The sequence below is a fragment of the Panulirus ornatus genome, chromosome 67 (assembly GCF_036320965.1).
Source record: "Panulirus ornatus isolate Po-2019 chromosome 67, ASM3632096v1, whole genome shotgun sequence".
Taxonomy (NCBI): domain Eukaryota; kingdom Metazoa; phylum Arthropoda; class Malacostraca; order Decapoda; family Palinuridae; genus Panulirus; species Panulirus ornatus.
In genome coordinates, this window is record NC_092290.1 from 16,665,660 (window position 1) to 16,690,554 (window position 24,895).

The 24,895-nt window shown below is 40.0% G+C and overlaps 1 protein-coding gene across 3 annotated transcripts in view; it reads right to left on the reverse strand.

Annotated features, from left to right (window-relative positions):
- Mtmr6 (Myotubularin related protein 6) overlaps positions 1-24,895 on the reverse strand; it is a 366,784-nt gene that overhangs the window by 61,637 nt on the left and 280,252 nt on the right. For all 3 annotated transcript variants that reach the window (XM_071659034.1, XM_071659033.1, XM_071659035.1), the window contains 4 exons: positions 17,762-17,919; positions 11,296-11,421; positions 8,917-9,051; positions 2,957-3,089 (listed from right to left, as the gene is read on the reverse strand). In XM_071659034.1, the coding sequence (XP_071515135.1) occupies positions 2,957-3,089; positions 8,917-9,051; positions 11,296-11,421; positions 17,762-17,919 (552 nt within the window). The remainder of the gene's footprint in view (positions 1-2,956; positions 3,090-8,916; positions 9,052-11,295; positions 11,422-17,761; positions 17,920-24,895) is intronic.

Here is a 24,895-nt window from a genome sequence, read left to right on the forward strand (position 1 = left end):
CGCTTCTATGGTTCCATCCGCTGCCAAATCCACTCCCAGATATCTAAAACACTTCACTTCCTCCAGTTTCTCTCCATTCAAACTTACCTCCCAACTGACTTGACCCTCAAACCTACTGTACCCAATAACCTTGCTCTTATTCCCATTTACTCTCAACTTTCTTCTTTCACACACTTTACCAAACTCAGTCACCAGCTTCTGCAGTTTCTCACATGAATCAGCCACCAGTGCTGTATCATCAGCGAACAACAACTGACTCACTTCCCAAGCCCTCTCATCCACAACAGACTGCATACTTGCCCCTCTTTCCAAAACCCTTGCATTCACCTCCCTAACAACCCCATCCATAAACAAATTAAACAACCATAGAGACATCACACACCCCTGCCGCAAACCTACATTCACTGAGAACCAATCACTTTCCTCAAAATCTTTTTCACTCCATCTTCCCACCTCCAATTTGGTCTTCAACTTCTCCTCGTTCCCTCCACCTCTGACACAGATATCCTCTTGGTCAATCTTTCCTCACTCATTCTCTCCATGTGACCAAACCATTTCAAAACACCCTCTTCTGCTCTCTCAACCACACTCTTTTTATTACCACACATCTCTCTTACCCTGTTATTACTTACTCGATCAAACCACCACACACCACATATCGTCCTCAAACATCTCATTTCCAGCACATCCACCTTCCTCCGCACAACTCTATCCATAGCCCACACCTCGCAACCATATAACATTGTTGGAACCACTATTCCTTCACGTGGGCCTCGCAACCATAAAACACTTCACTTCCTCCAGTTTTTATCCATTCAAACTTACCTCCCAATTGACTTGACCCCTCAACCCTACTGTACCTAATAACCTTGCTCTTATTCACATTTACTCTCAACTTTCTTCTTTCACACACTTTACCAAACTCAGTCACCAGCTTCTGCAGTTTCTCACATGAATCAGCCACCAGCGCTGTATCATCAGCGAACAACAACTGACTTGCCTCCCAAGCTCTCTCATACACAACAGACTGCATACTTGCCCTTCTTTCCAAAACTCTTGCATTTACCTCCCTAACAACCCCATCCATAAACAAATTAAACAACCATGGAGACATCACTACACCCCTGTCGCAAACCTACATTCACTAAGAACCAATCACTTTCCTCTCTTCCTACATGTACACACGCCTTACATCCTCGATAAAAACTTTTCACTGCTTCTAACAACTTGCCTCCCACACCATATATTCTTAATACCTTCCACAGAGCATCTCTATCAACTCTATCATATGCCTTCTCCAGATCCATAAATGCTACATACAAATCCATTTGCTTTTCTAAGTATTTCTCACATACATTCTTCAAAGCAAACACCTGATCCACACATCCTCTACCACTTCTGAAACCACACTACTCTTCCCCAATCTGATGCTCTGTACATGCCTTCACCCTCTCAATCAATACCCCCCATATAATTTCCCAGGAATACTCAACAAACTTATAACTCTGTAATTTGAGCACTCACTCTTATCCCCTTTGCCTTTGTACAACGGCACTATGCAAGCATTCTGCTTGCAAGTTCTGGCCCCAGTTGCTCAAAATCTTCACTCCATCCTTCCATCTCCAAATAGGTCTCCCTGCTCTCCTTGTTCCCTTAACTTCTGACACATACACCCTCTTTGTCAACCTTATCTCATTCATTCTCTTAATATGTCTAAATCATTTCTGCACACCCTCTTCAGCTCTCTCAACCACACCCTTTTTATTACCACACCTCTCTCCTACCTTTCCATTACTTACTTGATCAAACCACCTCACACCACATATTGTTCTCAAACATTTCATTTGCATCCATATAATATTGTTGAGATTATTACAACCTCAAACACACCCATTTTTGCCCTCAGATATGTTCTCTCCTTCCACACATTGTTCAGTGCCCCCAGAACTTTCACACCCTTACCCAAACTATGACCACTTCTGCTTCCATGGTTCCATTCACTGCCAGGTGTCTAAAACACTTCACTTCCTCCAAGTTTTTCTCCACTCAAACTCACACTCCAATTAACCTGTCTCTTAATCCTAATAAACCTAATAACCTTGCTTCTATTCTTATTTACTCTCAAATTCCTCCTTACACACATTATTGCAAACTAGGTCACCAACTTCTGCCGTTCTCACTTAAATCTGCCACCAGTGCTGTGTCATCAGCAGACTACATACTTGCCCCTCTCTCCATGACTCTTGCATTCACCTCCCTTACCATCCCATCCATAAAAACAAATTAACCAACCATGGTGACATCACACACCCTTGCTGAAGACCAACCTTCAATTGGAACCATTCACTTTCCTCTCTTCTATTCGTACACATGCCGTATATCCTTGACAAAAAGCTTCTCACTGCTTCTAGCAGCTTTCATTCTACATTATATATTATAAAGACCTTCCAAAAGGTATCTCTATCAACCCCTTTCATATGCTTTCTCCGGCTCCATAAATGCCATACACAAATCCATCTGTTTCTTTAAGTATATCTTTAATAGCAAAGCAAACATCTTATCCGCATATCCTCTACCACTTCTGAAACCAGACAGCTCTTCCCCAATTTTCCACTTGCACTACCTACAAGATTAAATTGTGTACATTTATAAGCAGATACTGGCAGTATGAATTCATATATTGTACACTCGAATCTTTAAAAAATGGAATTATTTTATCTAAGATTTTACTGTATCATACAAAAAACTAAATAATATGATTAAGATTCTGCTATAAAGTTCAGTATTTCTTTATGTTTTGTCCCCATATTCCTATTCTCTTCATCTAATAAATCTACAAATTCATAAGGAAAACTTAATTTGTTCCTAAAATATAATGAAAGGACCTGAAAGACAACAAGTATGACAATATTATGATGCATTAAACAGAAAAATTATCTCCAAGATCTTCACTTACTTTCAATCAGCTTGGTTAAAGAAGCTCTCATCACATGTATATTTTCAATACCAGAGAAGTGGAATTTGATGTTTTCATAATAAGCCTCATTCTCATACCCCTTCCCAGTAGCACGGTTAGCCATAGCATTGATCTGGAAAACACAAATGTTTGCCTCTAGGAAACACTGCGCTGGAGTTGCCCTCTGCCAGTGGCCTGTCAAGTAAGGCACAAAAGGCTAAGAAGTGGCACTGAAGTTTACTAGTTATGCCACGAAGTACAAGGTGCAAGCAACTGATGGTGATGGCTCTGAATGTAAATAGGAAGATTGGTGATAGTAAAAGGAGGCAGTTTGTGGAGAAATTTATAAGTGGTAGTTTGAATGTCTTGGAAGCTGGGAAACCCATATCCATGGGCAGGGTGCATGAAGTGAAAATGGAAATGATGAATACAAATTGTAGGAGGGCATGGAAGGAGGAATGGTATGGACAGGACTGAATGAAAATTATCAGGGAAGAGGGAAAGAAAGATGTGGAATTCTGCTGTCACTGAAAGTATGGGAGGATTTTACAGAGCAAGGATGGAATGGATCAAGAATAGTGTGGCTGAAAGAAGATTGGAATTCTGAAGTAAGCATGGGCATGTGTATGTGTACCTCAGAATATGAAGAATGTATGAGTTAAGGATGAAATAAAGCATTTCTACAGAAATTTGAATGATTGTATAAACGATTTTGAGAAGTAAAACGTCGTTGTAAAGGGTGATGTGAATGCAAAGGCAGGATGTGATGAAACTGGAGAGATAATTGGTAAATAGGGAGTGTCTGGAGTGAATAAGAATGGGAAAGTTATCTTAAGGATATGTGCTGAGAGGGATTTAATCTTGCAAACATCTTTTTTTCAGCACAGAATGATTCATAGATAAACATGGATGAGAAATGATGAAAGGGTATGACTGACTATGTGGCAGTGTTTGAAAAGTTAAGAAACACTGTGCTGGATACTTAAGTTGTGAGAGGATTCTTTTGAGACTGACATCTTGCACTTCTTGCGGTGGTAAGGATCCGGAAGAAGTAGAGGTAAGGAAGAAAGTAGAGGTAAAAGTGTTAATAAGTGAGAGATGAGTCAGAGAGAATGCAAGGAGGAGCATAAAAGAAGGGTGACCAAAATTTTAGGTGAAAGTGCAAAATATGCAGGGATGCGGTCATGTGTGAATGAGGTGTTTAAAATGCTTACAGAAAGTCTGTTAAAGGTTGTAAAATCAATACTTAGTTGCAAGGTCATGAGATATAAGAATGAAAAGGTAAATGCATGGATGATGGAAGAGAAGAAGGCATATGGTAGATTGCTTGAAAGGAATGTATCAGTGGAAGTTCAGCAAGTAGAGTGTTAAGAAGCTGACAGAGAAATGCAAAGGAGGAGTAGATAAAGATTTTGGAGAAAAGATAAGTGAAAATATGAAACAATTCTAGGAGAATGAAAAAGGAAACAGGTGAACGTAAGAGTGGAAATGTTAATATGATAAGTAAGGAAGGGGAGTTGCTGAGTCAAACAGAGCAAGTGAAAGGAAGATGGAAAGAGTATTTTAAAGAACTGATGAATATGGGAGAAGGTGAAGCAGGAGTTATTACATGCATAGGTATGGGGGGCTGGAAGGAAAAGGATACAAGTAAAGGGACCTATAGCAAGAAGGGAGGTAAAAAGGGCAATAATGAGGTGGAAAGTAGGAAAGGCATCTGAGTAGATGGGCTTATGGCTGAAATGTTGATGTATTGAGGAGGAAGTGTGATAGATTGGATGCATGTGATATGTAGTTCAGCAGGGAAAAAGAAAGTTGAGCCTGGTGACTGGGTGAAAGCTATTACTGTTCCTTTATTCAAAAGAAAAGGTGCTAAGGATGTATGCAGCAATAACAGGGGAATAAGTCTGTTAAGTGTACCAGAAATAGTGTAGGCAAGAATGTTATTTGATAGTGATAGAAGTGACTAAATGCAGAATATTTGATAGTGATAGAAGTGACTAAATGCAGAATAAGTGAGGAGCAAGAGGGTTTTACAAAAGGTAATTAATGTGTGGGTAACATTTTTGTGGTGAAAATGACTGCAGAAAAGTATCTAGCAAAAGGTAAGAAGCTGTATGCAGCTCTAATGGATCTGGAGAAAGTGTATGACAGGGTCAAGTGGAATGCTTTATGGGATTTGTTAAGGATAACTGGGGTTGGGGACAATTGTTATATGGTGTGGAAGCCTTATATGCAGTAGCAAATGCATATGTAAGAGTGGACGGAGAGTTAAGTGAAAGTTTCAGTATGCATGTGGGTGTGAGGCAGGGCTGTGTGATGTCTCCTCAGCTCTTTAGCATATATATATATATATATATAGATGAGGTGAATGCAAAACTAGGCAGTGTGGTGGTGAGGTATGGTGGCTAGTTGGTGGCTAGTGACAAGCCTGTTTTGCAGATGATACTGTGTTGTTTGCTGAGAGTGAAAAGGAGTTGCAGAAGGTAGCGTTTTATGCTCCACAGAGGCATAGACATTTGAAACTAAATGCAAGAGAAAGTAAAGTAATGGTGTCTGAAAAGAATGAGTGAAAGAGAAAGTATGCTAAACTGTGTTATAGATACAGAAGGAGAAAGATTGGAAGAGGTTACAGAATTAAAGTACTTAGGAGTTATCTTTGGTAAATCTGATGATATGGAAGGATAGATAATGGAGAGAGCAGTAAAATGTGGAAGAGTCATTGGATGCCTTAACAGAATTATGAAGGGTAGAGGCATAAGTATGGAAGTGAAGCAAGAATTAAGGGACTGTATAGTCCTTCAGTCCTGACCTATGCAGCTGAAACATGGCCATGGAATGAGTCTCAGAGGTCAAGAATCCAGGCTGTGGAGATGAGGTACTTAAGAAAAGCATGTGGTATAAGTAGATGGAGTGATAAAAGAATTGATGGGGTGTATGAGAGATCTGGTATGGTAGGGAATGCAATAGGAATGAATTGTGGAGTGCTAGAGTGGCTGAAACATAATACTTTAAGGTGGTTTGGGAATGTGAAAAGAATGCAAGACAGGGAGTTTACAAGGACAGTGCATGTCAGTGCGATTAAAGGGCTTAGTGTGAGAGGGAGATCACTTGTGACGTGGGGAAATAGAGTGGGAGAGTACCAGAGGGAGAGAAATGGTAGAAGAATGCATAGAATGATGTATGCAAGGGAGGCATATAAGGACAGGGACAGGTGAAGACTCTTTTACCTTGGCCACCCCCTTCACTGGAGTTCTCAGATGGGAAGGGTGTCAAAGATACAGACAGAAAGATATACAGACAGTAACCTTAGTTTAAAAGCATGAAGTAGTATTTATGAAGAGATAAACAGATAGGAAAAATAGATGAATGAGAATCAATGCAGAAAGCTTGGCAAAATGAGTGTACTACAGTGAGATTAGTTAGAAGCATGTTCATCACAATATCACTCACATTCCTATTTTTTATAGCAGCAGTGCCTATATAATGCATAAGTGAATGTATCGCAAGATTGATGGAAAGAGAGGGACAAATGATTAGATAAGAGGGATGCTCCACGTAACACTTGTATTGTGTGGACTGCAACATAGTAATAGGATGTGAAATAAGAATGGCTGGAAAAGTTGCCTGAAAAAATAAAATACATCTGTAGGGGCCTATTATGCTTATATCAAATTCACAGATGCTAAATTTGCATAACACAAAATGCCTTATGCTATCCAAGATGCACATTCACTGAGTGAAGATTCACACTTACATAGTTGGACATACAAGCATTGGAACAATATAAATCAATATAACTACAGTAAACAAAACAAATGAAGAAGGTGGAATCCCTCTTTCCCATATATTTGAAAGAATAAGTATTTATTCAACATATTTCTGAAAGTATGAAAAATATCAAAAGCCTGTTAATCTGATAATATTCTAAGATAAAAAATCCTGAATAATGAGAGCTAAGATAAATGCAGTACATAAAAAATAAGCAAAGCAAGATTATTCCTGCCAACATGTTTAGAAAAGGATTAGCATATATTCGACATTTTTCTGAAAATGTTGAAAATACATTAAAAGCCTCTGAAATCACTATCATTAACATAGAAATTGATAAAATATTGAGCAATGAAAGCTAATATAACTAGTTAAAAAATAAAGAAGGTAGAACCCAAGCAGCAGGCCTTCCCAAAGCTCACCATCTGGCTTCCAGGCTCACCACATGGCTTCAGTCCTTCTTTATGTTTAGTGTATTCATCTTAAGCTTTCATTGTTCACCATGTTTTATCCATTAATCTATCAACATTAGTAATGTTGAAGACTTAACATGGTTTTTCATCACTTTCAGGCATTCATATATAAATTCCTAAGTTTTCAGATTCTTTGGCAGGAAGGCTCCTGTTTTCCCTTCATTCTTTGATTACTAAAGTTGTCTTTTCTCTTATACTTCACCATGATTTATCTAAAACCCTATTAATGTCAGTACTTTGACAGGCTGTTAATGCTTTTTACATCTCACTATGAGAAGTGTAAAGTAAATCCTTATTCTCTTCAAGTATAGGCAGGAGGATTTCCATCTTCTTTTCTGTTTTTACTGTTGTTAATCTAGCCCTCACTGTTAAACACAACTTACTTATTACTCTATCAGTATTAATAATTTGACATGTTTTTAAAGTTTCTCATTACTTTTAGACAGCATAAAAAAATGCTAATTCTATTCAGATGTACGGGTAGGAGGACCAATATCTTACTCATTTCTTTGTCTTTTGTATTCATCTTAGCTCTTATTTTGTCATGTCTTATATATCATTCTATTAACATTACAAAGTTGACAGATGTTTGAAGTTTTTTCACCACATTCTGAAAATTCTTATAAGAAGATTGCATCAGGAACAGGAAAATAATGGCCTCATCCAATCACATATGAGTGAATGCTTAAGAAAAACAATCTTAAAAATGAGACAATTGTGATATTTTTCATCACTTTCATACTTTAATAAAAGTACAGAATAAAGGATTATTTTTCTCAAAATTCATGTATGTGCTTAAGGGTGGCCTGACTGCTCTCTAACTTCCACCTGTTATTAAGATTTTGTACTGGTGAGCAATGGATACTTTTCTATGAGGTTCATTCATACTATATTATCATTGGTGAGCACTGGGTACTATTCCCTAAGATTCATTCATACTATATTATTATAAGAGTTACTAGTATAGCAAAGAAACTTGATAAAGTAAAGAATTTTCACTAAAAGATGCCTTTGACCTTGACTGGGAGTGGAACCGCCCTCCATCCACTGTATATGCCCTTAATAAATTCCCTTATACTGAGTCTAATTTTTCTAGGAAAGTGTACCTCAGTATATGTGAGGGAGACCACTGTTAAGTCTAATGGCCAAAGGTGGAATTTTCTTCAAGGTATGAGCCACATTAAGCTCCCGGCTAATGTTTTCTACAAGGGAGATAACTCAAATAACATCCAAACTAGGGTCATAGGTCTTATGCCATTCACCTCTTTAGTTGCTGGGAAACAACTACATAAAGAACACAGTCTAATGCATTTGACATGATCATCATGGATTCAGTAAGAAATACAAGATAAGGGCTAAGTTAAGTTCCAGATTAAACTTTTATGTAAGGGGAATTAATAAGGAAAAACCCAAACTAGAGTTAAGAGTTTTGTGCTGTCCAATCCTTTACATGCTGGGAAAACTGTACAAATTGTAAAAGTAGATGTGTTTAACCAAACCCTTGCAGGTCAGGTCAAACACACCACCACTAAACCAGGAAGGCCTTTCATATTGCAGACAGACAAATAGCAAATAGACAAAAAACATACAGATGATGACAGAAAAGGTTATGCAAGCAACACAAAAATTATGAATGCATGATTTGAATCATCATTCTCAAAAATTACGTTACTAATTAGTTCAATGAAAATGACTTCACTTATTCCCTTTAGCACTAACCTTTGGTCTAGTATCAACGACGAACATGTGTGAAGAATTTGCATTTGACCGAAGGATACAATCTAATAATTCTTCATCCTCTTCACATCGTGCACTGAAGCCAGACAGTGGCTGCGATGATCGACATAATGCAGCCTGAAAATAAATGGCTGGTCAATGAGTACTGCTCATGCATAAAGAAAAATGGAAAATCTTATCTAGTTATGAATACTACAAACAAATCCATCCATGAATGATCTACAAAACAGCTCAAATCATCAGTTATTCATCACAATGAAGTCCTTTAAAAAGAAAAAAAACATGAAATCATCCAATCAAATGGATACAAAATTCTGTTCGAAGAAAGAGAAACTATACAGTAAGTCCTTCTGGTAAAGACTGACCTTTTTTTTAACAATAGAATCCCTAACATCACCTGTACACCATGTGTGGGATATTGTCAAATATTCAAGTAAATATCTCCATTAGACTGATATTCCAAACAACACAAACATAATTTTCTATATGATATGCAGCTCAAACTGGTGAAACAGTTAACATGTTTTACGAGTTCTTTAATTTATGCTGTTCCAGTGCCAAGCATTTGAGGTACTCCAACAGTATTGTCAGGCATAGTGAGGTGTAGGGTATTTCTAAAGGCATTTTTGTAACAAAAAGTATGATTACTAATGGTTTTCATCACTAATCTCTATCATCTTGTGACACTATTACAGCCTCACAAGCCATTACATAACATGAGTGAAAATCTCATTTAGGCCAACTTGACAACTCCACTCAGACTAAACAGTGATTGAAAAAAATTTAGGCTGTAGCATCTAGTAACAATGTATACCTCCCACTTAACAACACTTCAACTATTTGGGGCATCACTTATGACACACATGACATATCACACCACACATAACAACACAATAGCCATAAACACACTAAATGCCCTCAGAAAATCATCTGGTACTAGATTTGGACAAGATAAAGAATCCTTTAGTTTCTTCTACAAATGGTTCATCCACCCCTTCCTGAACTATGTCTCTTCTGCCTGATCATCCACCTTGTCAAAACAAATCTAACAAAGTTGCAAATCACACAAAAAAGAGTATGCAGAACATTTACCAGCTGCCTAGCTACCACAAAAACTGAACTCCTATATTCTTTGATGCAGCACTAGACCCCTCCCATTTCAAACCTTCCATAACTAACCATCAATCCACAAGTACAAATAAAAAGCTTACCACTGCATTACACTTCAGTGACTAAACTCGCAGATCTGCATATGAGATGTTCCCAGTGACTTCACATTTGTTGAAGAGTATAATAACATCTGCACCTAATTTTCTCTTTATGCAATTTCTGATGCAACAGAGGGCTTTGAGAGCAGATGATAAATAGAGCTAGAATAACTCCAAGAGAAAAAATACCTCCACTCTCCTTACTAAATGTATTCATCACTTGCTTCCCTCACACTCATTTCTACTGTTGTAGAAATAAATAAATATATTCATGACATTCACAGCCAATGCTATGTCTGTGTATGAAATGAATGGAGTGTTGGAAAATATGTTCAAGATAAAATGGGTATAAAATCCTTCAATACCCTCCCCACACTTACCAGCTAATCTCCTTTGAAAAGACTTTTAGCATTAAAGGTGGAATATTTCTAAATACGTTCATGTTATTTACCACCAACGTATTAGAGTGCTGTGTTAGGAAAGCTAAACAGAAAGAGACATCATTTCCACTTCCCCTCTCTAATTTCAAGTAGTAAATGGTAGAAAGCCACAAACCTGGGTACTGAATATCTTAATGACAGCTGCAAATATGCTACTATTTCTATGTCCGTCAAGTGCCACTCCTTGGTCCAAGTCACTCTTTTCTTGCTACCTCACCGAAACTTGGGTTGCTGATTCACAAATACACACTCCATCTCACATATAACACTTGACAAGTAATTCACACAACTCATTCTTCTTAATTCTAGATTTACTTGCAGCTAACATTATGCAATAGCCCAGCCTCTTGGTGAAATCTCATCTTAAGTATTTATAGATACATACTTGAGTGCTGTCAACTGTCACTCAAACCCTTCTGCACCCTTCATTTAGCAGTGGATAAGGCCAACACAAAAGTAATAATGATATAATTTTCTGTGTATTTTCTGTTACTCTTAATTGCTTATCATTCATTTCATGACAGACTTTTTTTTTACCTATTGTGATGGAATTTCCTAACCATTCCCATCTGCTATATTAAAAGACTGTTGGCTCTTCTTTCACCTTTTATAGTCTATACAACAAAATGCTAGCTCACACATTTCTATATACTGAATAATAACTCTAGATAAGGAATTTGAAACTGCAAGAGTACTCAAAGAGACTGTCCAACCTGATTCTTGTGTAGGTATGAGAGGACTGGGAAACGGCCCTTGCTGCGGAACTTAGAGCTGCTAAGAATAACTTTGGTAGGAGCTGAGGCTGGAACATACAGCTCCTGAGGGTAGGTGTCACATATCTGTGGAAGAGAAGACAATCTTCAGTAATATACATTGGACTGAATCTAACGGAGAAAAGCAAGTTAAAGAAAATATGATGAATATTAAGTACTACTGAAAATATTCTCTTATGCTACTTTTTCCTGGGAAATATAGGGGAATATCCAACAGGGAAACAGAAGAAGGAGTCACGCGGGGAGTGCTCATCCTCCTCGTAGGCTCAGAGTGGGGTGCCTAAATGTGTGTGGATGTAACCAAGATGTGAAAAAAGGAGAGATAGGTAGTATGTTTGAGGAAAGGAACCTGGATGTTTTGGCTCTGAGTGAAACGAAGCTCAAGGGTAAAGGGGAAGAGTGGTTTGGAAATGTCTGGGGAGTGAAGTCAGGGGTTAGTGAGAGGACAAGAGCAAGGGAAGGAGTAGCAATACTCCTAAAACAGGAGTTGTGGGAGTATGTGATAGAATGTAAGAAAATAAATTCCCGATTAATATGGGTAAAATTGAAAGTTGATGGAGAGAGGTGGGTGATTATTGGTGCATATGCACCTGGGCATGAGAAGAAAGATCATGAGAGGCAAGTGTTTTGGGAGCAGCTAAATGAGTGTGTTAGCGGTTTTGATGCACGAGACCGGGTTATAGTGATGGGTGATTTGAATGCAAAGGTGAGTAACGTGGCAGTTGAGGGAATAATTGGTATGCATGGGGTGTTCAGTGTTGTAAATGGAAATGGTGAAGAGCTTGTAGATTTATGTGCTGAAAAAGGACTGATGATTGGGAATACCTGGTTTAAAAAGCGAGATATACATAAGTATACTTATGTAAGTAGGAGAGATGGCCAGAGAGCGTTATTGGATTACGTGTTAATTGACAGGCGTGCGAAAGAGAGACTTTTGGATGTCAATGTGCTGAGAGGTGCAACTGGAGGGATGTCTGATCATTATCTTGTGGAGGCTAAGGTGAAGATTAGTATGGGTTTTCAGAAAAGAAGAGTGAATGTTGGGGTGAAGAAGGTGGTGAGAGTAAGTGAGCTTGGGAAGGAGACCTGTGTGAAGAAGTATCAGGAGAGACTGTGTACAGAATGGAAAAAGGTGAGAACAATGGAAGTAAGGGGAGTGGGGGAGGAATGGGATGTATTTAGGGAATCAGTGATGGATTGCGCAAAAGATGCTTGTGGCATGAGAAGAGTGGGAGGTGGGCTGTTTAGAAAGGGTAGTGAGTGGTGGGATGAAGAAGTAAGAGTATTAGTGAAAGAGAAGAGAGAGGCATTTGGACGATTTTTGCAGGGAAAAAATGCAATTGAGTGGGAGAAGTATAAAAGAAAGAGACAGGAGGTCAAGAGAAAGGTGCAAGAGGTGAAAAAAAGGGCAAATGAGAGTTGGGGTGAGAGACTATCAGTAAATTTTAGGGAGAATAAAAAGATGTTCTGGAAGGAGGTAAATAGGGTGCGTAAGACAAGGGAGCAAATGGGAACTTCAGTGAAGGGCGTAAATGGGGAGGTGATAACAAGTAGTGGTGATGTGAGAAGGAGATGGAATGAGTATTTTGAAGGTTTGTTGAATGTGTCTGATGACAGAGTGGCAGATATAGGGTGTTTGGGTCGAGGTGGTGTGCAAAGTGAGAGGGTTAGGGAAAATGATTTGGTAAACAGAAAAGAGGTAGTAAAAGCTTTGCGGAAGATGAAAGCCGGCAAGGCAGCAGGTTTGGATGGTATTGCAGTGGAATTTATTAAAAAAGGGGGTGACTGTATTGTTGACTGGTTGGTAAGGTTATTTAATGTATGTATGACTCATGGTGAGGTGCCTGAGGATTGGCGGAATGCGTGCATAGTGCCATTGTACAAAGGCAAAGGGGATAAGAGTGAGTGCTCAAATTACAGAGGTATAAGTTTGTTGAGTATTCCTGGTAAATTATATGGGAGGGTATTGATTGAGAGGGTGAAGGCATGTACAGAGCATCAGATTGGGGAAGAGCAGTGTGGTTTCAGAAGTGGGAGAGGATGTGTGGATCAGGTGTTTGCTTTGAAGAATGTATGTGAGAAATACTTAGAAAAGCAAATGGATTTGTATGTAGCATTTATGGATCTGGAGAAGGCATATGATAGAGTTGATAGAGATGCTCTGTGGAAGGTATTAAGAATATATGGTGTGGGAGGCAAGTTGTTAGAAGCAGTGAAAAGTTTTTATCGAGGATGTAAGGCATGTGTACGTGTAGGAAGAGAGGAAAGTGATTGGTTCTCAGTGAATGTAGGTTTGCGGCAGGGGTGTGTGATGTCTCCATGGTTGTTTAATTTGTTTATGGATGGGGTTGTTAGGGAGGTAAATGCAAGAGTCTTGGAAAGAGGGGCAAGTATGAGGTCTGTTGGGGATGAGAGAGCTTGGGAAGTGAGTCAGTTGTTGTTCGCTGATGATACAGCGCTGGTGGCGGATTCATGTGAGAAACTGCAGAAGCTGGTGACGGAGTTTGGTAAAGTGTGTGGAAGAAGAAAGTTAAGAGTAAATGTGAATAAGAGCAAGGTTATTAGGTACAGTAGGGTTGAGGGTCAAGTCAATTGGGAGGTGAGTTTGAATGGAGAAAAACTGGAGGAAGTGAAGTGTTTTAGATATCTGGGAGTGGATCTGTCAGCGGATGGAACCATGGAAGCGGAAGTGGATCATAGGGTGGGGGAGGGGGCGAAAATTTTGGGAGCCTTGAAAAATGTGTGGAAGTCGAGAACATTATCCCGGAAAGCAAAAATGGGTATGTTTGAAGGAATAGTAGTTCCAACAATGTTGTATGGTTGCGAGGCGTGGGCTATGGATAGAGTTGTGCGCAGGAGGATGGATGTGCTGGAAATGAGATGTTTGAGGACAATGTGTGGTGTGAGGTGGTTTGATCGAGTAAGTAACGTAAGGGTAAGAGAGATGTGTGGAAATAAAAAGAGCGTGGTTGAGAGAGCAGAAGAGGGTGTTTTGAAATGGTTTGGGCACATGGAGAGAATGAGTGAGGAAAGATTGACCAAGAGGATATATGTGTCGGAGGTGGAGGGAACGAGGAGAAGAGGGAGACCAAATTGGAGGTGGAAAGATGGAGTGAAAAGGATTTTGTGTGATCGGGGCCTGAACATGCAGGAGGGTGAAAGGAGGGCAAGGAATAGAGTGAATTGGAGCGATGTGGTATACAGGGGTTGACGTGCTGTCAGTGGATTGAATCAAGGCATGTGAAGCGTCCGGGGTAAACCATGGAAAGCTGTGTAGGTATGTATATTTGCGTGTGTGGACGTGTGTATGTACATGTGTATGGGGAGGGTTGGGCCATTTCTTTCGTCTGTTTCCTTGCACTACCTCGCAAACGCGGGAGACAGCGACAAAGTATAAAAAAAAAAAAAAAAAAAAAAAAAAAAAAATCCAACTTTTTCTAAAAAAAAAAAAAAAAAAAAAAAAAAAAAAAAAAAGAATAAGAACATATATCTAAGTTTAAATGTAAAATACTGTACACAGATATTAGAATACTGTATAGAAATATATGAGACAATGTATAGTGCAAATCTCTTTATATAATATAAATACGAAAACCAATGAAAAAAAACCCTTTTGAGTCAAGGACAATTTATTGGAATAACATTCCAGACAGGGGAATTATCAGAAAATAAAAATTCCCTAACCCTCAACAGCTTGGGACATATCACCAGTACACCTCATATGTTAATAATGCACATGAGATGACACTGGCACTACAAACTTCCCTGTTTCAGAACACTTAGACCACATGAGGTCAGCAAGAGATTCAGTGCTTGATTGTTTGCTTGCCATTGAACACAGATCCTGAATTCTCACTGTATGATGTCAGGATTTTAGACTGGACTGCTTGACTGTTAGGGATGTAGTAACAACTGAAAAATGTCTGACTACCAAGTTGCAGGCGTCCCCTTATACCAAATTATAGGAGCATTGTGTTCTAATGAACAGTTTAATCTTCCCCATTCCACATGCTCTGAATGCTTAATCCTACATGAGCTAGACATTTTGAAGGCCTGCTGTCATTTGGAATTAGTACAGCTTACAGGGTAAAAATAAAGCTGCCATTCCATGTGATTTTTCTCCCCAAACTCAGATCAAGTAGTATGGGTTTGGGAGGATATAACCTTGGTTTGGGAGGATCATGCATTGGTTCGCCCCTCTAATATCCAGAAAAAAGATCTGAACCTGACACTGTTTCACACCAATAAAATTCAAATTTGAGTGAATATTCTGTATACGGAAAACATTGCATATTGGTTTTTACATTACGATTTGGAACAATGACTTCCACACAACAAAAACTAAACTGGCTGAAAATCAACTTCCTGTGGCGACTAACAATTCGACATTAAAAAATAAAACTGAGAAAAAATCTTGTGGTGACTACCACCTTGATAGATGAAAATAAAACTGAGAAACATGAAAGAAACTGCTCACCATCAGTTACAATTCAAATTAACTTATGGCATTCAGTTATTGAGTCCAACTATTCACTTAAGAGCTAACACTTCAAGTTAATTTCCCTTTACGTATACCTTATGCTAGTTTTGGAGCATGTCTGCCCAAACCATTCAAACTGTATCAAAGCTCCCTGATGAGAAACTTGTTCTACAAGACTGTATGATACTGTAAGTCTCAAGTCTCCATCTAATGTAAGTTGTACAACCTGACTGGTCTAGTTCATCTTTGAAGAAACTGTCAAGCTGTTTTTCAACAAAGTCCAGATGGTGTTCCTGTGCCCCTAATAATCTGGTAATACATTAAACTTCCATAAGCTCCTACCATTTTGGCTATTTTCTATAATATTTCCTACTGCATCTATGCTCATCATTAGATCAAAAAAAAAAAGATTTACATTCAGCCACTAGAATAATGCATTACCTTTGCAAGCAGGATAGGAACAAAGCATTCTGACATTTTCTTTGAATATGATGACAGACTAAAAAGTAGGGTAACATAGACACTGCAGGGTATTATGCATCCTTGCTCTTTTGCCAGCCCGTGGGACTGGGGACCTAAGTTAGCAAATTAATTCCCACACAAGCTATATGTTACCTAGGATGTAAACAGCAGTGCTGTAATCACATCAGTGAATTGATGATATGATTCCTTATCAGGACTCATCTCATGAATAGGGGATCAAAGTGGTGAGAACTCTGCTTATAGTCATGGCTGAGAGTGGCATGGGACTACTGTAGTAAGGATTCTTCAAAACTGTGGTTGAGAGTCGTGGGGGGACTAAGGAAGTGGTAACTAATCTCATAATTGCTGTTGTGGATGGTAAGGAAACAAAATGTAGCAGAGGGTAGTAAGGACCACAGTCCTTACTACCATACTACCACAGTTCATGGTAGTAGGAAACCAGTGATAAAGACCACCCCTGGGTGGTTAGGTTCAGGGTGGTAAGGAGTCATCTCTTAGCTAAGGCTTAGGGTTGTAGGTACTCAGGATAGTAAGGATTCACTTCATAAATTTTGGCTACAGGTAATAGGGCCAAAGGTGATTAGAACTTAAAGATAACAATGGACAAGGGCAGTAGGGATCCACTTCAGAGTTATGGCTAAGGACAGTGGAAACTCACCTCACAGTTCTGAGTGAGGAAGGAGAGGGATCAGGGTAGAGTTCAAGTACTTGTAATTGAGGACAGTGTGAACTTGCATCATAACTATGGTTGATGGTGGTGGTAAAGGTCTAGGGCAGTAGGTGTCTCAGACTGTAAATGTGGATAATGGTGTCAATGGCCTACAGAAGTGGGGACTTGCCTCTAAGTTAAAACTGAGGGTGGTAACACTCTAGCACAACAAGGGGAAGGTGGTAAGGGTCTACTGTGATGACAGCCCAAGGTAAATGGGACTAACTGGTACTTCATAGTTTTGTTAAGGAAGGTGGCTACTTGCATCATGGTTGTGAGTGGGAAAAATGAAACTCATCTAGTAACTGTGACAGAATGGTGAGGGCCCTGGGGAGTTGAAACACATATCTTATTTGTGATTAAGTATAATGGATCCCAGGTGGTGGGTATTACATTACAAATGTGGTTGAAAATTGTGAGGAATCTTAGCCTGACTGTGGGTAAGTATAATGGAACTCAACTCATAACTGTGGCTGAGGATGGTGAGGTCACTTCCTTGTTGAGAATGAGACAGAAGGGAACTGACCACATAAATGAAGTTGAGGGTAGCTGGTGCTCTCTTCACACTTCACAGTGTGGTGGGGGCCAGGTGGTGGAGACTCACCTTATTGTTATGGTTGAGAGTGGTCGAAGCCCAGAGTGATGAAGCCTCACTTGCAGAAGCTGATGAAGGTGGTGGGAACTAAGTCTGATGGACATTCATCTTAAAATTATGGCCTGAAGTGTTTACTCACCTCATAATTGTGGTTAAGGGTGGTAGGCGCCCAAGCCTCACAGGGTACGCCCATACGGTGGTACTCGGCTGCAGGTGTGTAGAGGTCCCAGCCACTTCGTTTGTCCAGGTCGTCATTGCTGGCAGTGTAGTGGAAGCAGTATAGGTCATCCAGGTGGACTGTCAATGCAACAAAAGATCCTCAGTATGATAAAATATTTGTTGTCTGCAGAAAATACTGCCAAATACCACAGCCATTCAATGAATTAATGTGAATATTCAACCATTCTTGAAGTCTTCAGTGTATGACAGACATACTGGTCTATGGAGCAACACACATCTTAAAAAATCTAGACTCTAATTAAGACAAGCATTGAATGAAAAACTGGTCATAAAGAATGTACTAACTTAAAATTGCCATTTACTAAATTCTGGCACATTTTTGTCATAAGATTACCAACATCAAATGATGCCAGGATAATTAACTGAAAATTCCACTATCGTTCGCATCATGTTCACTATCCCACCACCATATTCATTGCTCACCATCATTTTTATCATTACTTACCAATATAATCACTATCACTCACCATCATACTCCTCAATTATCACATTCATTACCAATACCTTGCTCATTGCCACTCATGACCATGTTCTTCATCATTTTCTATTACCATCACTATCATCTTCCATATCACCCACCATCATATTCGCTATCACTTATCATCATGTTAGCTATCACTCACCGCTACGTTCATTGTCACTCAACATCACATTCATTATCAGTAAGATGCTCACTAACTGCTCACCATAATTTTCAATATCATTTTCACTATCAACATCATGTTGCATCATGCTCTCCATCAATCACCATAATTCACCATCTTTGATCACTATCGATCACCATGTTCAGTAGCAGTCACTACTATGTCCAGTGACACTCACCATCATATTCAAAATCATATTTACCATCATGCTAACCATCACTCACCATCGTATTTGATATGAACATAAGATGGGCCATATGATTATAATTTTGTACCAAATTTTGTACACACTACTTGAAATGTCTAAAAAAAAAAAAAAATTTTGAAGCCTGACCTCTGTGGAGACATTAAATCACAGATGTAATCTGCATGATGTATAAGGCTTGTGGAAAAGTGTTTATGCTATGCAGTGTTTTGTTTCTGTCCTATATGTAATAACTGCTGAAGATATACCCCTTTTTTTTGGAAGGGGAGAGGGTTGGGATTGTCTGACCTCTGACCCCATTAACATCCTTTCATAAGATCTACAGTAAATAGGGAAAAAACAGGGTATTTGGATATCTCAAGTTAGTCTGTCCCAACATGAAGGAATGAAGTAGGCATTCCCGACTGTTAAGGAGAAACTGCGAAAAAATAATGTATCCCACTGGAAGACGTAAAACAGGTATATGTACAATATATCTTTAGAGAACAGTGTTTCCAGTTAGTGGGTAAAAGCCTTTTCCAGGATTTTTGTTCCTAAAATACCTTTATCATTTAAATAAAATTTTGTAAAAGTATAAACAAAATACTTTTCAATGAGAGACAAAACTAAAACCTGTTCAGAGTTAATTCTATTTTGCTGTTTCACAGAGGGAGTTGGGGGAAGGTTACCTAAGGTCAGATGTCATATGGAAGCATGTGAGACCATGACTTTTTTCCATACACATATATATATATACATATATATTATTATCATTATCATTATTATTTATTTATTTATTTATTTTGCTTTGTCGCTGTCTCCTGCGTTTGCAAGGTAGCGCAAGGAAACAGACGAAAGAAATGGCCCAACCCACCCCCATACACATGTATATACATACACGTCCACACACGCAAATATACATACCTATACATCTCAATGTACACATATATATAAACACACAGACATATACATATATACACATGTACATAATTCATACTGTCTGCCTTTGTTTATTCCCATCGCCACCTCGCCACGCATGGAATAACGTCCCCCTCCCCCCGCACACACGCGAGGTAGTGCTAGGAAAAGACAACAAAGGCCACATTCATTCATACTCAGTCTCTAGCTGTCATGTATAATGCACAGAAACTACAGCTCCCTTTCCACATCCAGGCCCCACAAAACTTTCCATCGTTTACCACAGACACTTCACATGCCCTGGTTCAATCCATTGACAGCACATTGACCCCATTATACCACATTGTTCCAATTTACTCTATTCCTAGCACGCCTTTCACACTCCTGCATGTTCAGGTCCCAATCGCGTAAGACACGGGAACAAATAAGGGCATAAGAAAAGAGAACAAATGGAAACATTGGTGAAGGGGGCTAATGGGGAGGGAATAACAAGCAGTGGTGATGTAAGAAGGAGATGGAGTGAGTATTTTGAAGGTTTGTTGAATGTGTTAGATGACAGAGTGGCCGATATAGGGTGTTTTGGTCGAGGTGGTGTGTGAAGTGAGAGGGTCAGTGAGAATGGTAAACAAAGAAGAGGTAATGAAAGCTTTGCGGAAGATGAAAGCCTGCAAGGCGGCGGGTTTGGATGGTATTGCAGTGGAATTTATCAAAAAAGGGGGTGACTGTGTTGTTGACTGGTTGGTGAGGATATTCAATGCATGAATGGCTCATGGTGAAGTGCCTGAGGATTGGTGGAATGCATGTATGGTGCCACTGTACAAAGGCAAAGGGGATAAAGGTGAGTGTTCCAATTACAGAGGTATAAGTTGTTGAGTATTCCTGGGAAATTCTATGGGAAGGTATTGATTGAGAGGGTGAAGGCATGTACAGAGCATCAGATTGGGGAAGAGCAGTGTGGTTTCAGAAGTGTTAGAGGATGCGTGGATCAGGTGTTTGCTTTGAAGAATGTATATGAGAAATACTTAGAAAAACAAATGGATTTGTACGTAGCATTTATGGATCTGGAGAAGGTATATGATAGAGTTGATAGAGTTGCTCTGTGGAAGGTATTAAGAGTATATGGTGTGGGAGGCAAGTTGCTAGAAGCAGTGAGTTTTTATTGAGGATGCAAGGCATATGTACGAGTAGGAAGTGAGGACAGTTATTGGTTCCCAGTAAATGTCCGTTTGTGGCAGGGGTGCGTGATGTCTCCATGGATGTTTAATTTGTTTATGGATGGGGTTGTCAGGGAGGTGAATGCAAGAGTTTTGGAGAAAGGGGCAAGTATGCAGTCTGTTGTGGATGAAAGGGCTTGAGAAGTGAGTCAGGTTGTTGTTCGCTGATGATACAGTGCTGGTGGCTGATTCGGGTAAGAAACTGCAGAAGCTGGTGACTGAGTTTGGTAAAAAGTGTGAAAGAAGAAAGCTGAGAGTAAATGGGAATAAGAGCAAGATTGCGGGACAAGTCAATTGGGAAGTAAGTTTGAATGGAGAAAAACTGGAGGAAGTGAAGTGTTTTAGATATCTGGGAGTGGATTTAGCAGCAGGTGGAACCATGGAAGCAGAAGTGAGTCACAGGGTGGGGGAGGGGGTGAAGGTTCTGGGAGCATTGAAGAATGTGTGGAAGGCTAGAACATTATCTATGAAAGCAAAAATGGGTATGTTTGTTATATGGTTGCGAGGCGTGGGCTATAGATAGGGTTTTTTGGAGGAGGGTGGATGTAATGGAAATGAGATGTTTAAGGACAATATGTGGTGTGAGGTGGTTTGATCGAGTAAGTAATGAAAGGATAAGAGAGATGTGTGGTAATAAAACGAGTGTGGTTGAGATAGCAGAAGAGGGTGTGTTGAAATGGTTTGGTCACATGGAGAGAATAAGTGAGGAAAGATTGACAAAGAGGATGCATGTGTCAGAGGTAGAGGGAACGAGGAGAAGTGGGAGACCAAATTGGAGGTGGAAAGATGGTGTGAAAAAGATTTTGAGCGATCGAGGCCTGAACATGCAGGAGGGTGAAAGGTGTGCAATGAATAAAGTGAATTGGAACGATGTGGTATACCGGGTTCGACGTGCTGTCAATGGATTGAACCAGGGCATGTGAAGCGTCTGGGGTAAACCATGGAAAGCTTTGTGGGGCCTAGATGTGGAAAGGGAGCTTTGGTTTCAGTGCATTACACATGACAGCTAGAGTCTGAGTGTGAACGAATGTGGCCTTTGTTGTCTTTTCCTAGCGCTATCTCGCGCGCGTGCAGGGGGAGGGGGTTGTCATTTTATGTGTGGCGGTGTGGCGTCGGGAATGGATGAATATGTGCATGTGTATATATGTATATGTCTGTGTATGTATACATACGTATACGTTGAAATGTATAGGTATGTATATATGCGTGTCTGGGCGTTTATGTATATACATGTGTATGCGGGTGGGTTGGGCCATTCTTTCTTCTGTTTCTTTGTGATGCCTCGCTAACGCGGGAGACAGCGACAAAGTATAATAAAAAATATGAATGAATAAATAAATAAATAAATATATATATATATATATATACGAATAAAGTGCATATGAGCGCGCACCTTCATAGAACATACAAACCTCCAACAGCCAGGATCGAACCTGGGACCCCTGTGCAAGAGGCAGGCATGCTAACCGTTAGGCTATGGGACTGTATAGTAAGAAATTTCGAATAGTTGTTTCTTATTATACAGTCCCATAGCCTAGCGGTTAGCATGCCTGCCTCTTGCACAGGGGTCCCAGGTTCGATCCTGGCTGTTGGAGGTTTGTATATATATATATATATATATATATATATATATATATATATATATATATATATATTGGAAGGGATCACAATTTTGCGCGTGATCAAGATACTCCTATGAGTCCACGGGGAAAATGAAACACGATAAGTTCCTATGTGCACTTTCGTGTAATAATCACATCATCAGGAGAGATACAAGAGAGAAATATAAGTCATCTGATATACACCGAAGAGACGAAGCTAGGAGAACGAGGCCAGGTGAGGATATTCCCTCAGAGGCCCAGTCGTCTGTTCTTAACGCTACCTCGCTATCGCGGGAAATGGCGAATATTATGAAAGAAAGAAAAGATTTATATATATATATATTATTCTTTCTTTCATACTATTCGCCATTTCCCGCGTTAGCAAGGTAGCGTTAAGAACAGAGCACTGGGCCTCTGAGGGAATATCCTCACCTGGCCTCGTTCTCTGTTCCTTCTTTTGGAAAATAAAAAAAAAACGAGAGGGGAGGATTTCCAGCCCCCCGCTCCCTCCCCTTTTAGTCGCCTTCTACGACACGCAGGGAATACGTGGGAAGTATTCTTTCTCCCCTATCCCCAGGGATAATACATATATATATATATATATATATATATATATATATATATATATATATATATATATATATATATATATACATATATATATAGCGATGGAACAGCTGCAGGACAAAGTGAGACTATATGAAAGAAGTTTTAGTTACAGCAAAGCAGGAGCTAATGAGGAGCAGTGCGGGCAGCTAGACCAGCAAGAGCAACGGGTGGACCATTATGAAAACGACTCGATCCGTAGAAGGTATTGTTGGACCCAGACACACGGCGGCAGGGCTGCATAGAAGGCAAAAGCAACAGGTGGGGCAGCATGGGATTAGGAAGCGCAAGGTGTTCAAGCAAGCCGATCCTTAACGGAGCCAGAGAAGGTAGGCCTGGAATTACCACACAAGGCTTGAGCAACACCGGAATGTCAAGTTATGTAGAACGCCCAGTTATCAATCCTTTGGGAGACACGCTAAAACCAGGGGAGAACGGATTTTTGCCAAGAGCCACTCGTACCTAGTGAGACACAAGGTCTCTGTATGTTGGAAGCCGCGTGAGTTCGATGGAACAAAGTCACGGAGGACGAACTTGGCCCAATTCAATCTGCCGGTCAAGATTAACGACTGGACACCAAAGGAATACGCTATACAACTGGATGAGTTTCAAGGGGTCCACACTGCAAAGTCTGGAGCACCAGTCCAAGGAAAGACACTGTTCCAAGGGGGCTAAATCCAGGACCAAGATTCAAAGAGACTGGGGCTCAGAGGAAGCTTGTACAAAATTTGGAATGGGTGGCACACAGGGCTTACTTGACGGTATAGCATTATCCATGGCTGTTGTGCTCCTGCTACTCCCAGCTCATCAACTCGACCCCAGAGGCAGCAGGTTAAGTGGGCCAGACCTGCCAACGTACAGGAAGACTTAGCCAAAGCAATGTAGTTCGAAGACATACTGCAGTCCAGCTTGGATAAGAACCCCACCTCAGGGAGGACAGGTTTCAAAGTTAGGAAGGTGAACTTCCGAGATATGGAGGCGACAACTGTCTACTGTGTGAAGCAACACGTGTGTAGTTATGGGTACCTATCTTCCAGGACAGCGACAAAGGAAGAACACTTGAAGCATGACCAAAGGCCATGGAAGGAAAGGTGTATATCAAACAGTACACAGCGCAACCTAGCCATGGCTGACAGCAGGATATGTGGGACTATGAAGGACTTGGAAGCACAATCTGTAACCGCATTTGGATATCCAGAGTTCTTGAGGGAGAAGCAAGAGCGGCTACGCAGGTTACGCAGAGGCAGTAAGAACTGAACATTTCCCCTAAGGAATACTCAGGTGTAAGTTAAGGTGTGGCTATATAACTTCTCGCAGGAAACGAAAACACTGTTATTGAAGCTACAGAGTAACCATTTGATTTATGAGGCAACGCATCAGTAGCATGAGCAGGTCCAGGCCAAAGGCAGTGCGAAATGCCATCTCCGATGATACCCATGGTCCAGGGGGAAAATGTGTGATGGTCTGAAGTAGGCCTCTGGGCCGATCCGCAGGGAGCGGAGGTGTCGTCCCGCCCAGCAGATGTTATCAACGGAGGGCAGAGGATTGTAAAGGGATCCCCCGGACCATCCCTTAAAGATGGAGGTGCTATTCTCAGCGGCCGAGACTGATACGCCAGAGCTCCTGACAAACAAACCCCCGAGCGAGGCAGCTGCGACCGCAGACGAGTGATGAAGCCTTAGAGGTTGACACTTTATCACGTAACAAGAATATACAGTTGATATTGAGTCATTGCTTCGTTTTGCTGGTCCTGGTGTCACTTTAGCTTTATATACATACATACATACATACATACATACATACATACATACATACACACATATATATATATATATATATATATATATATATATATATATATATATA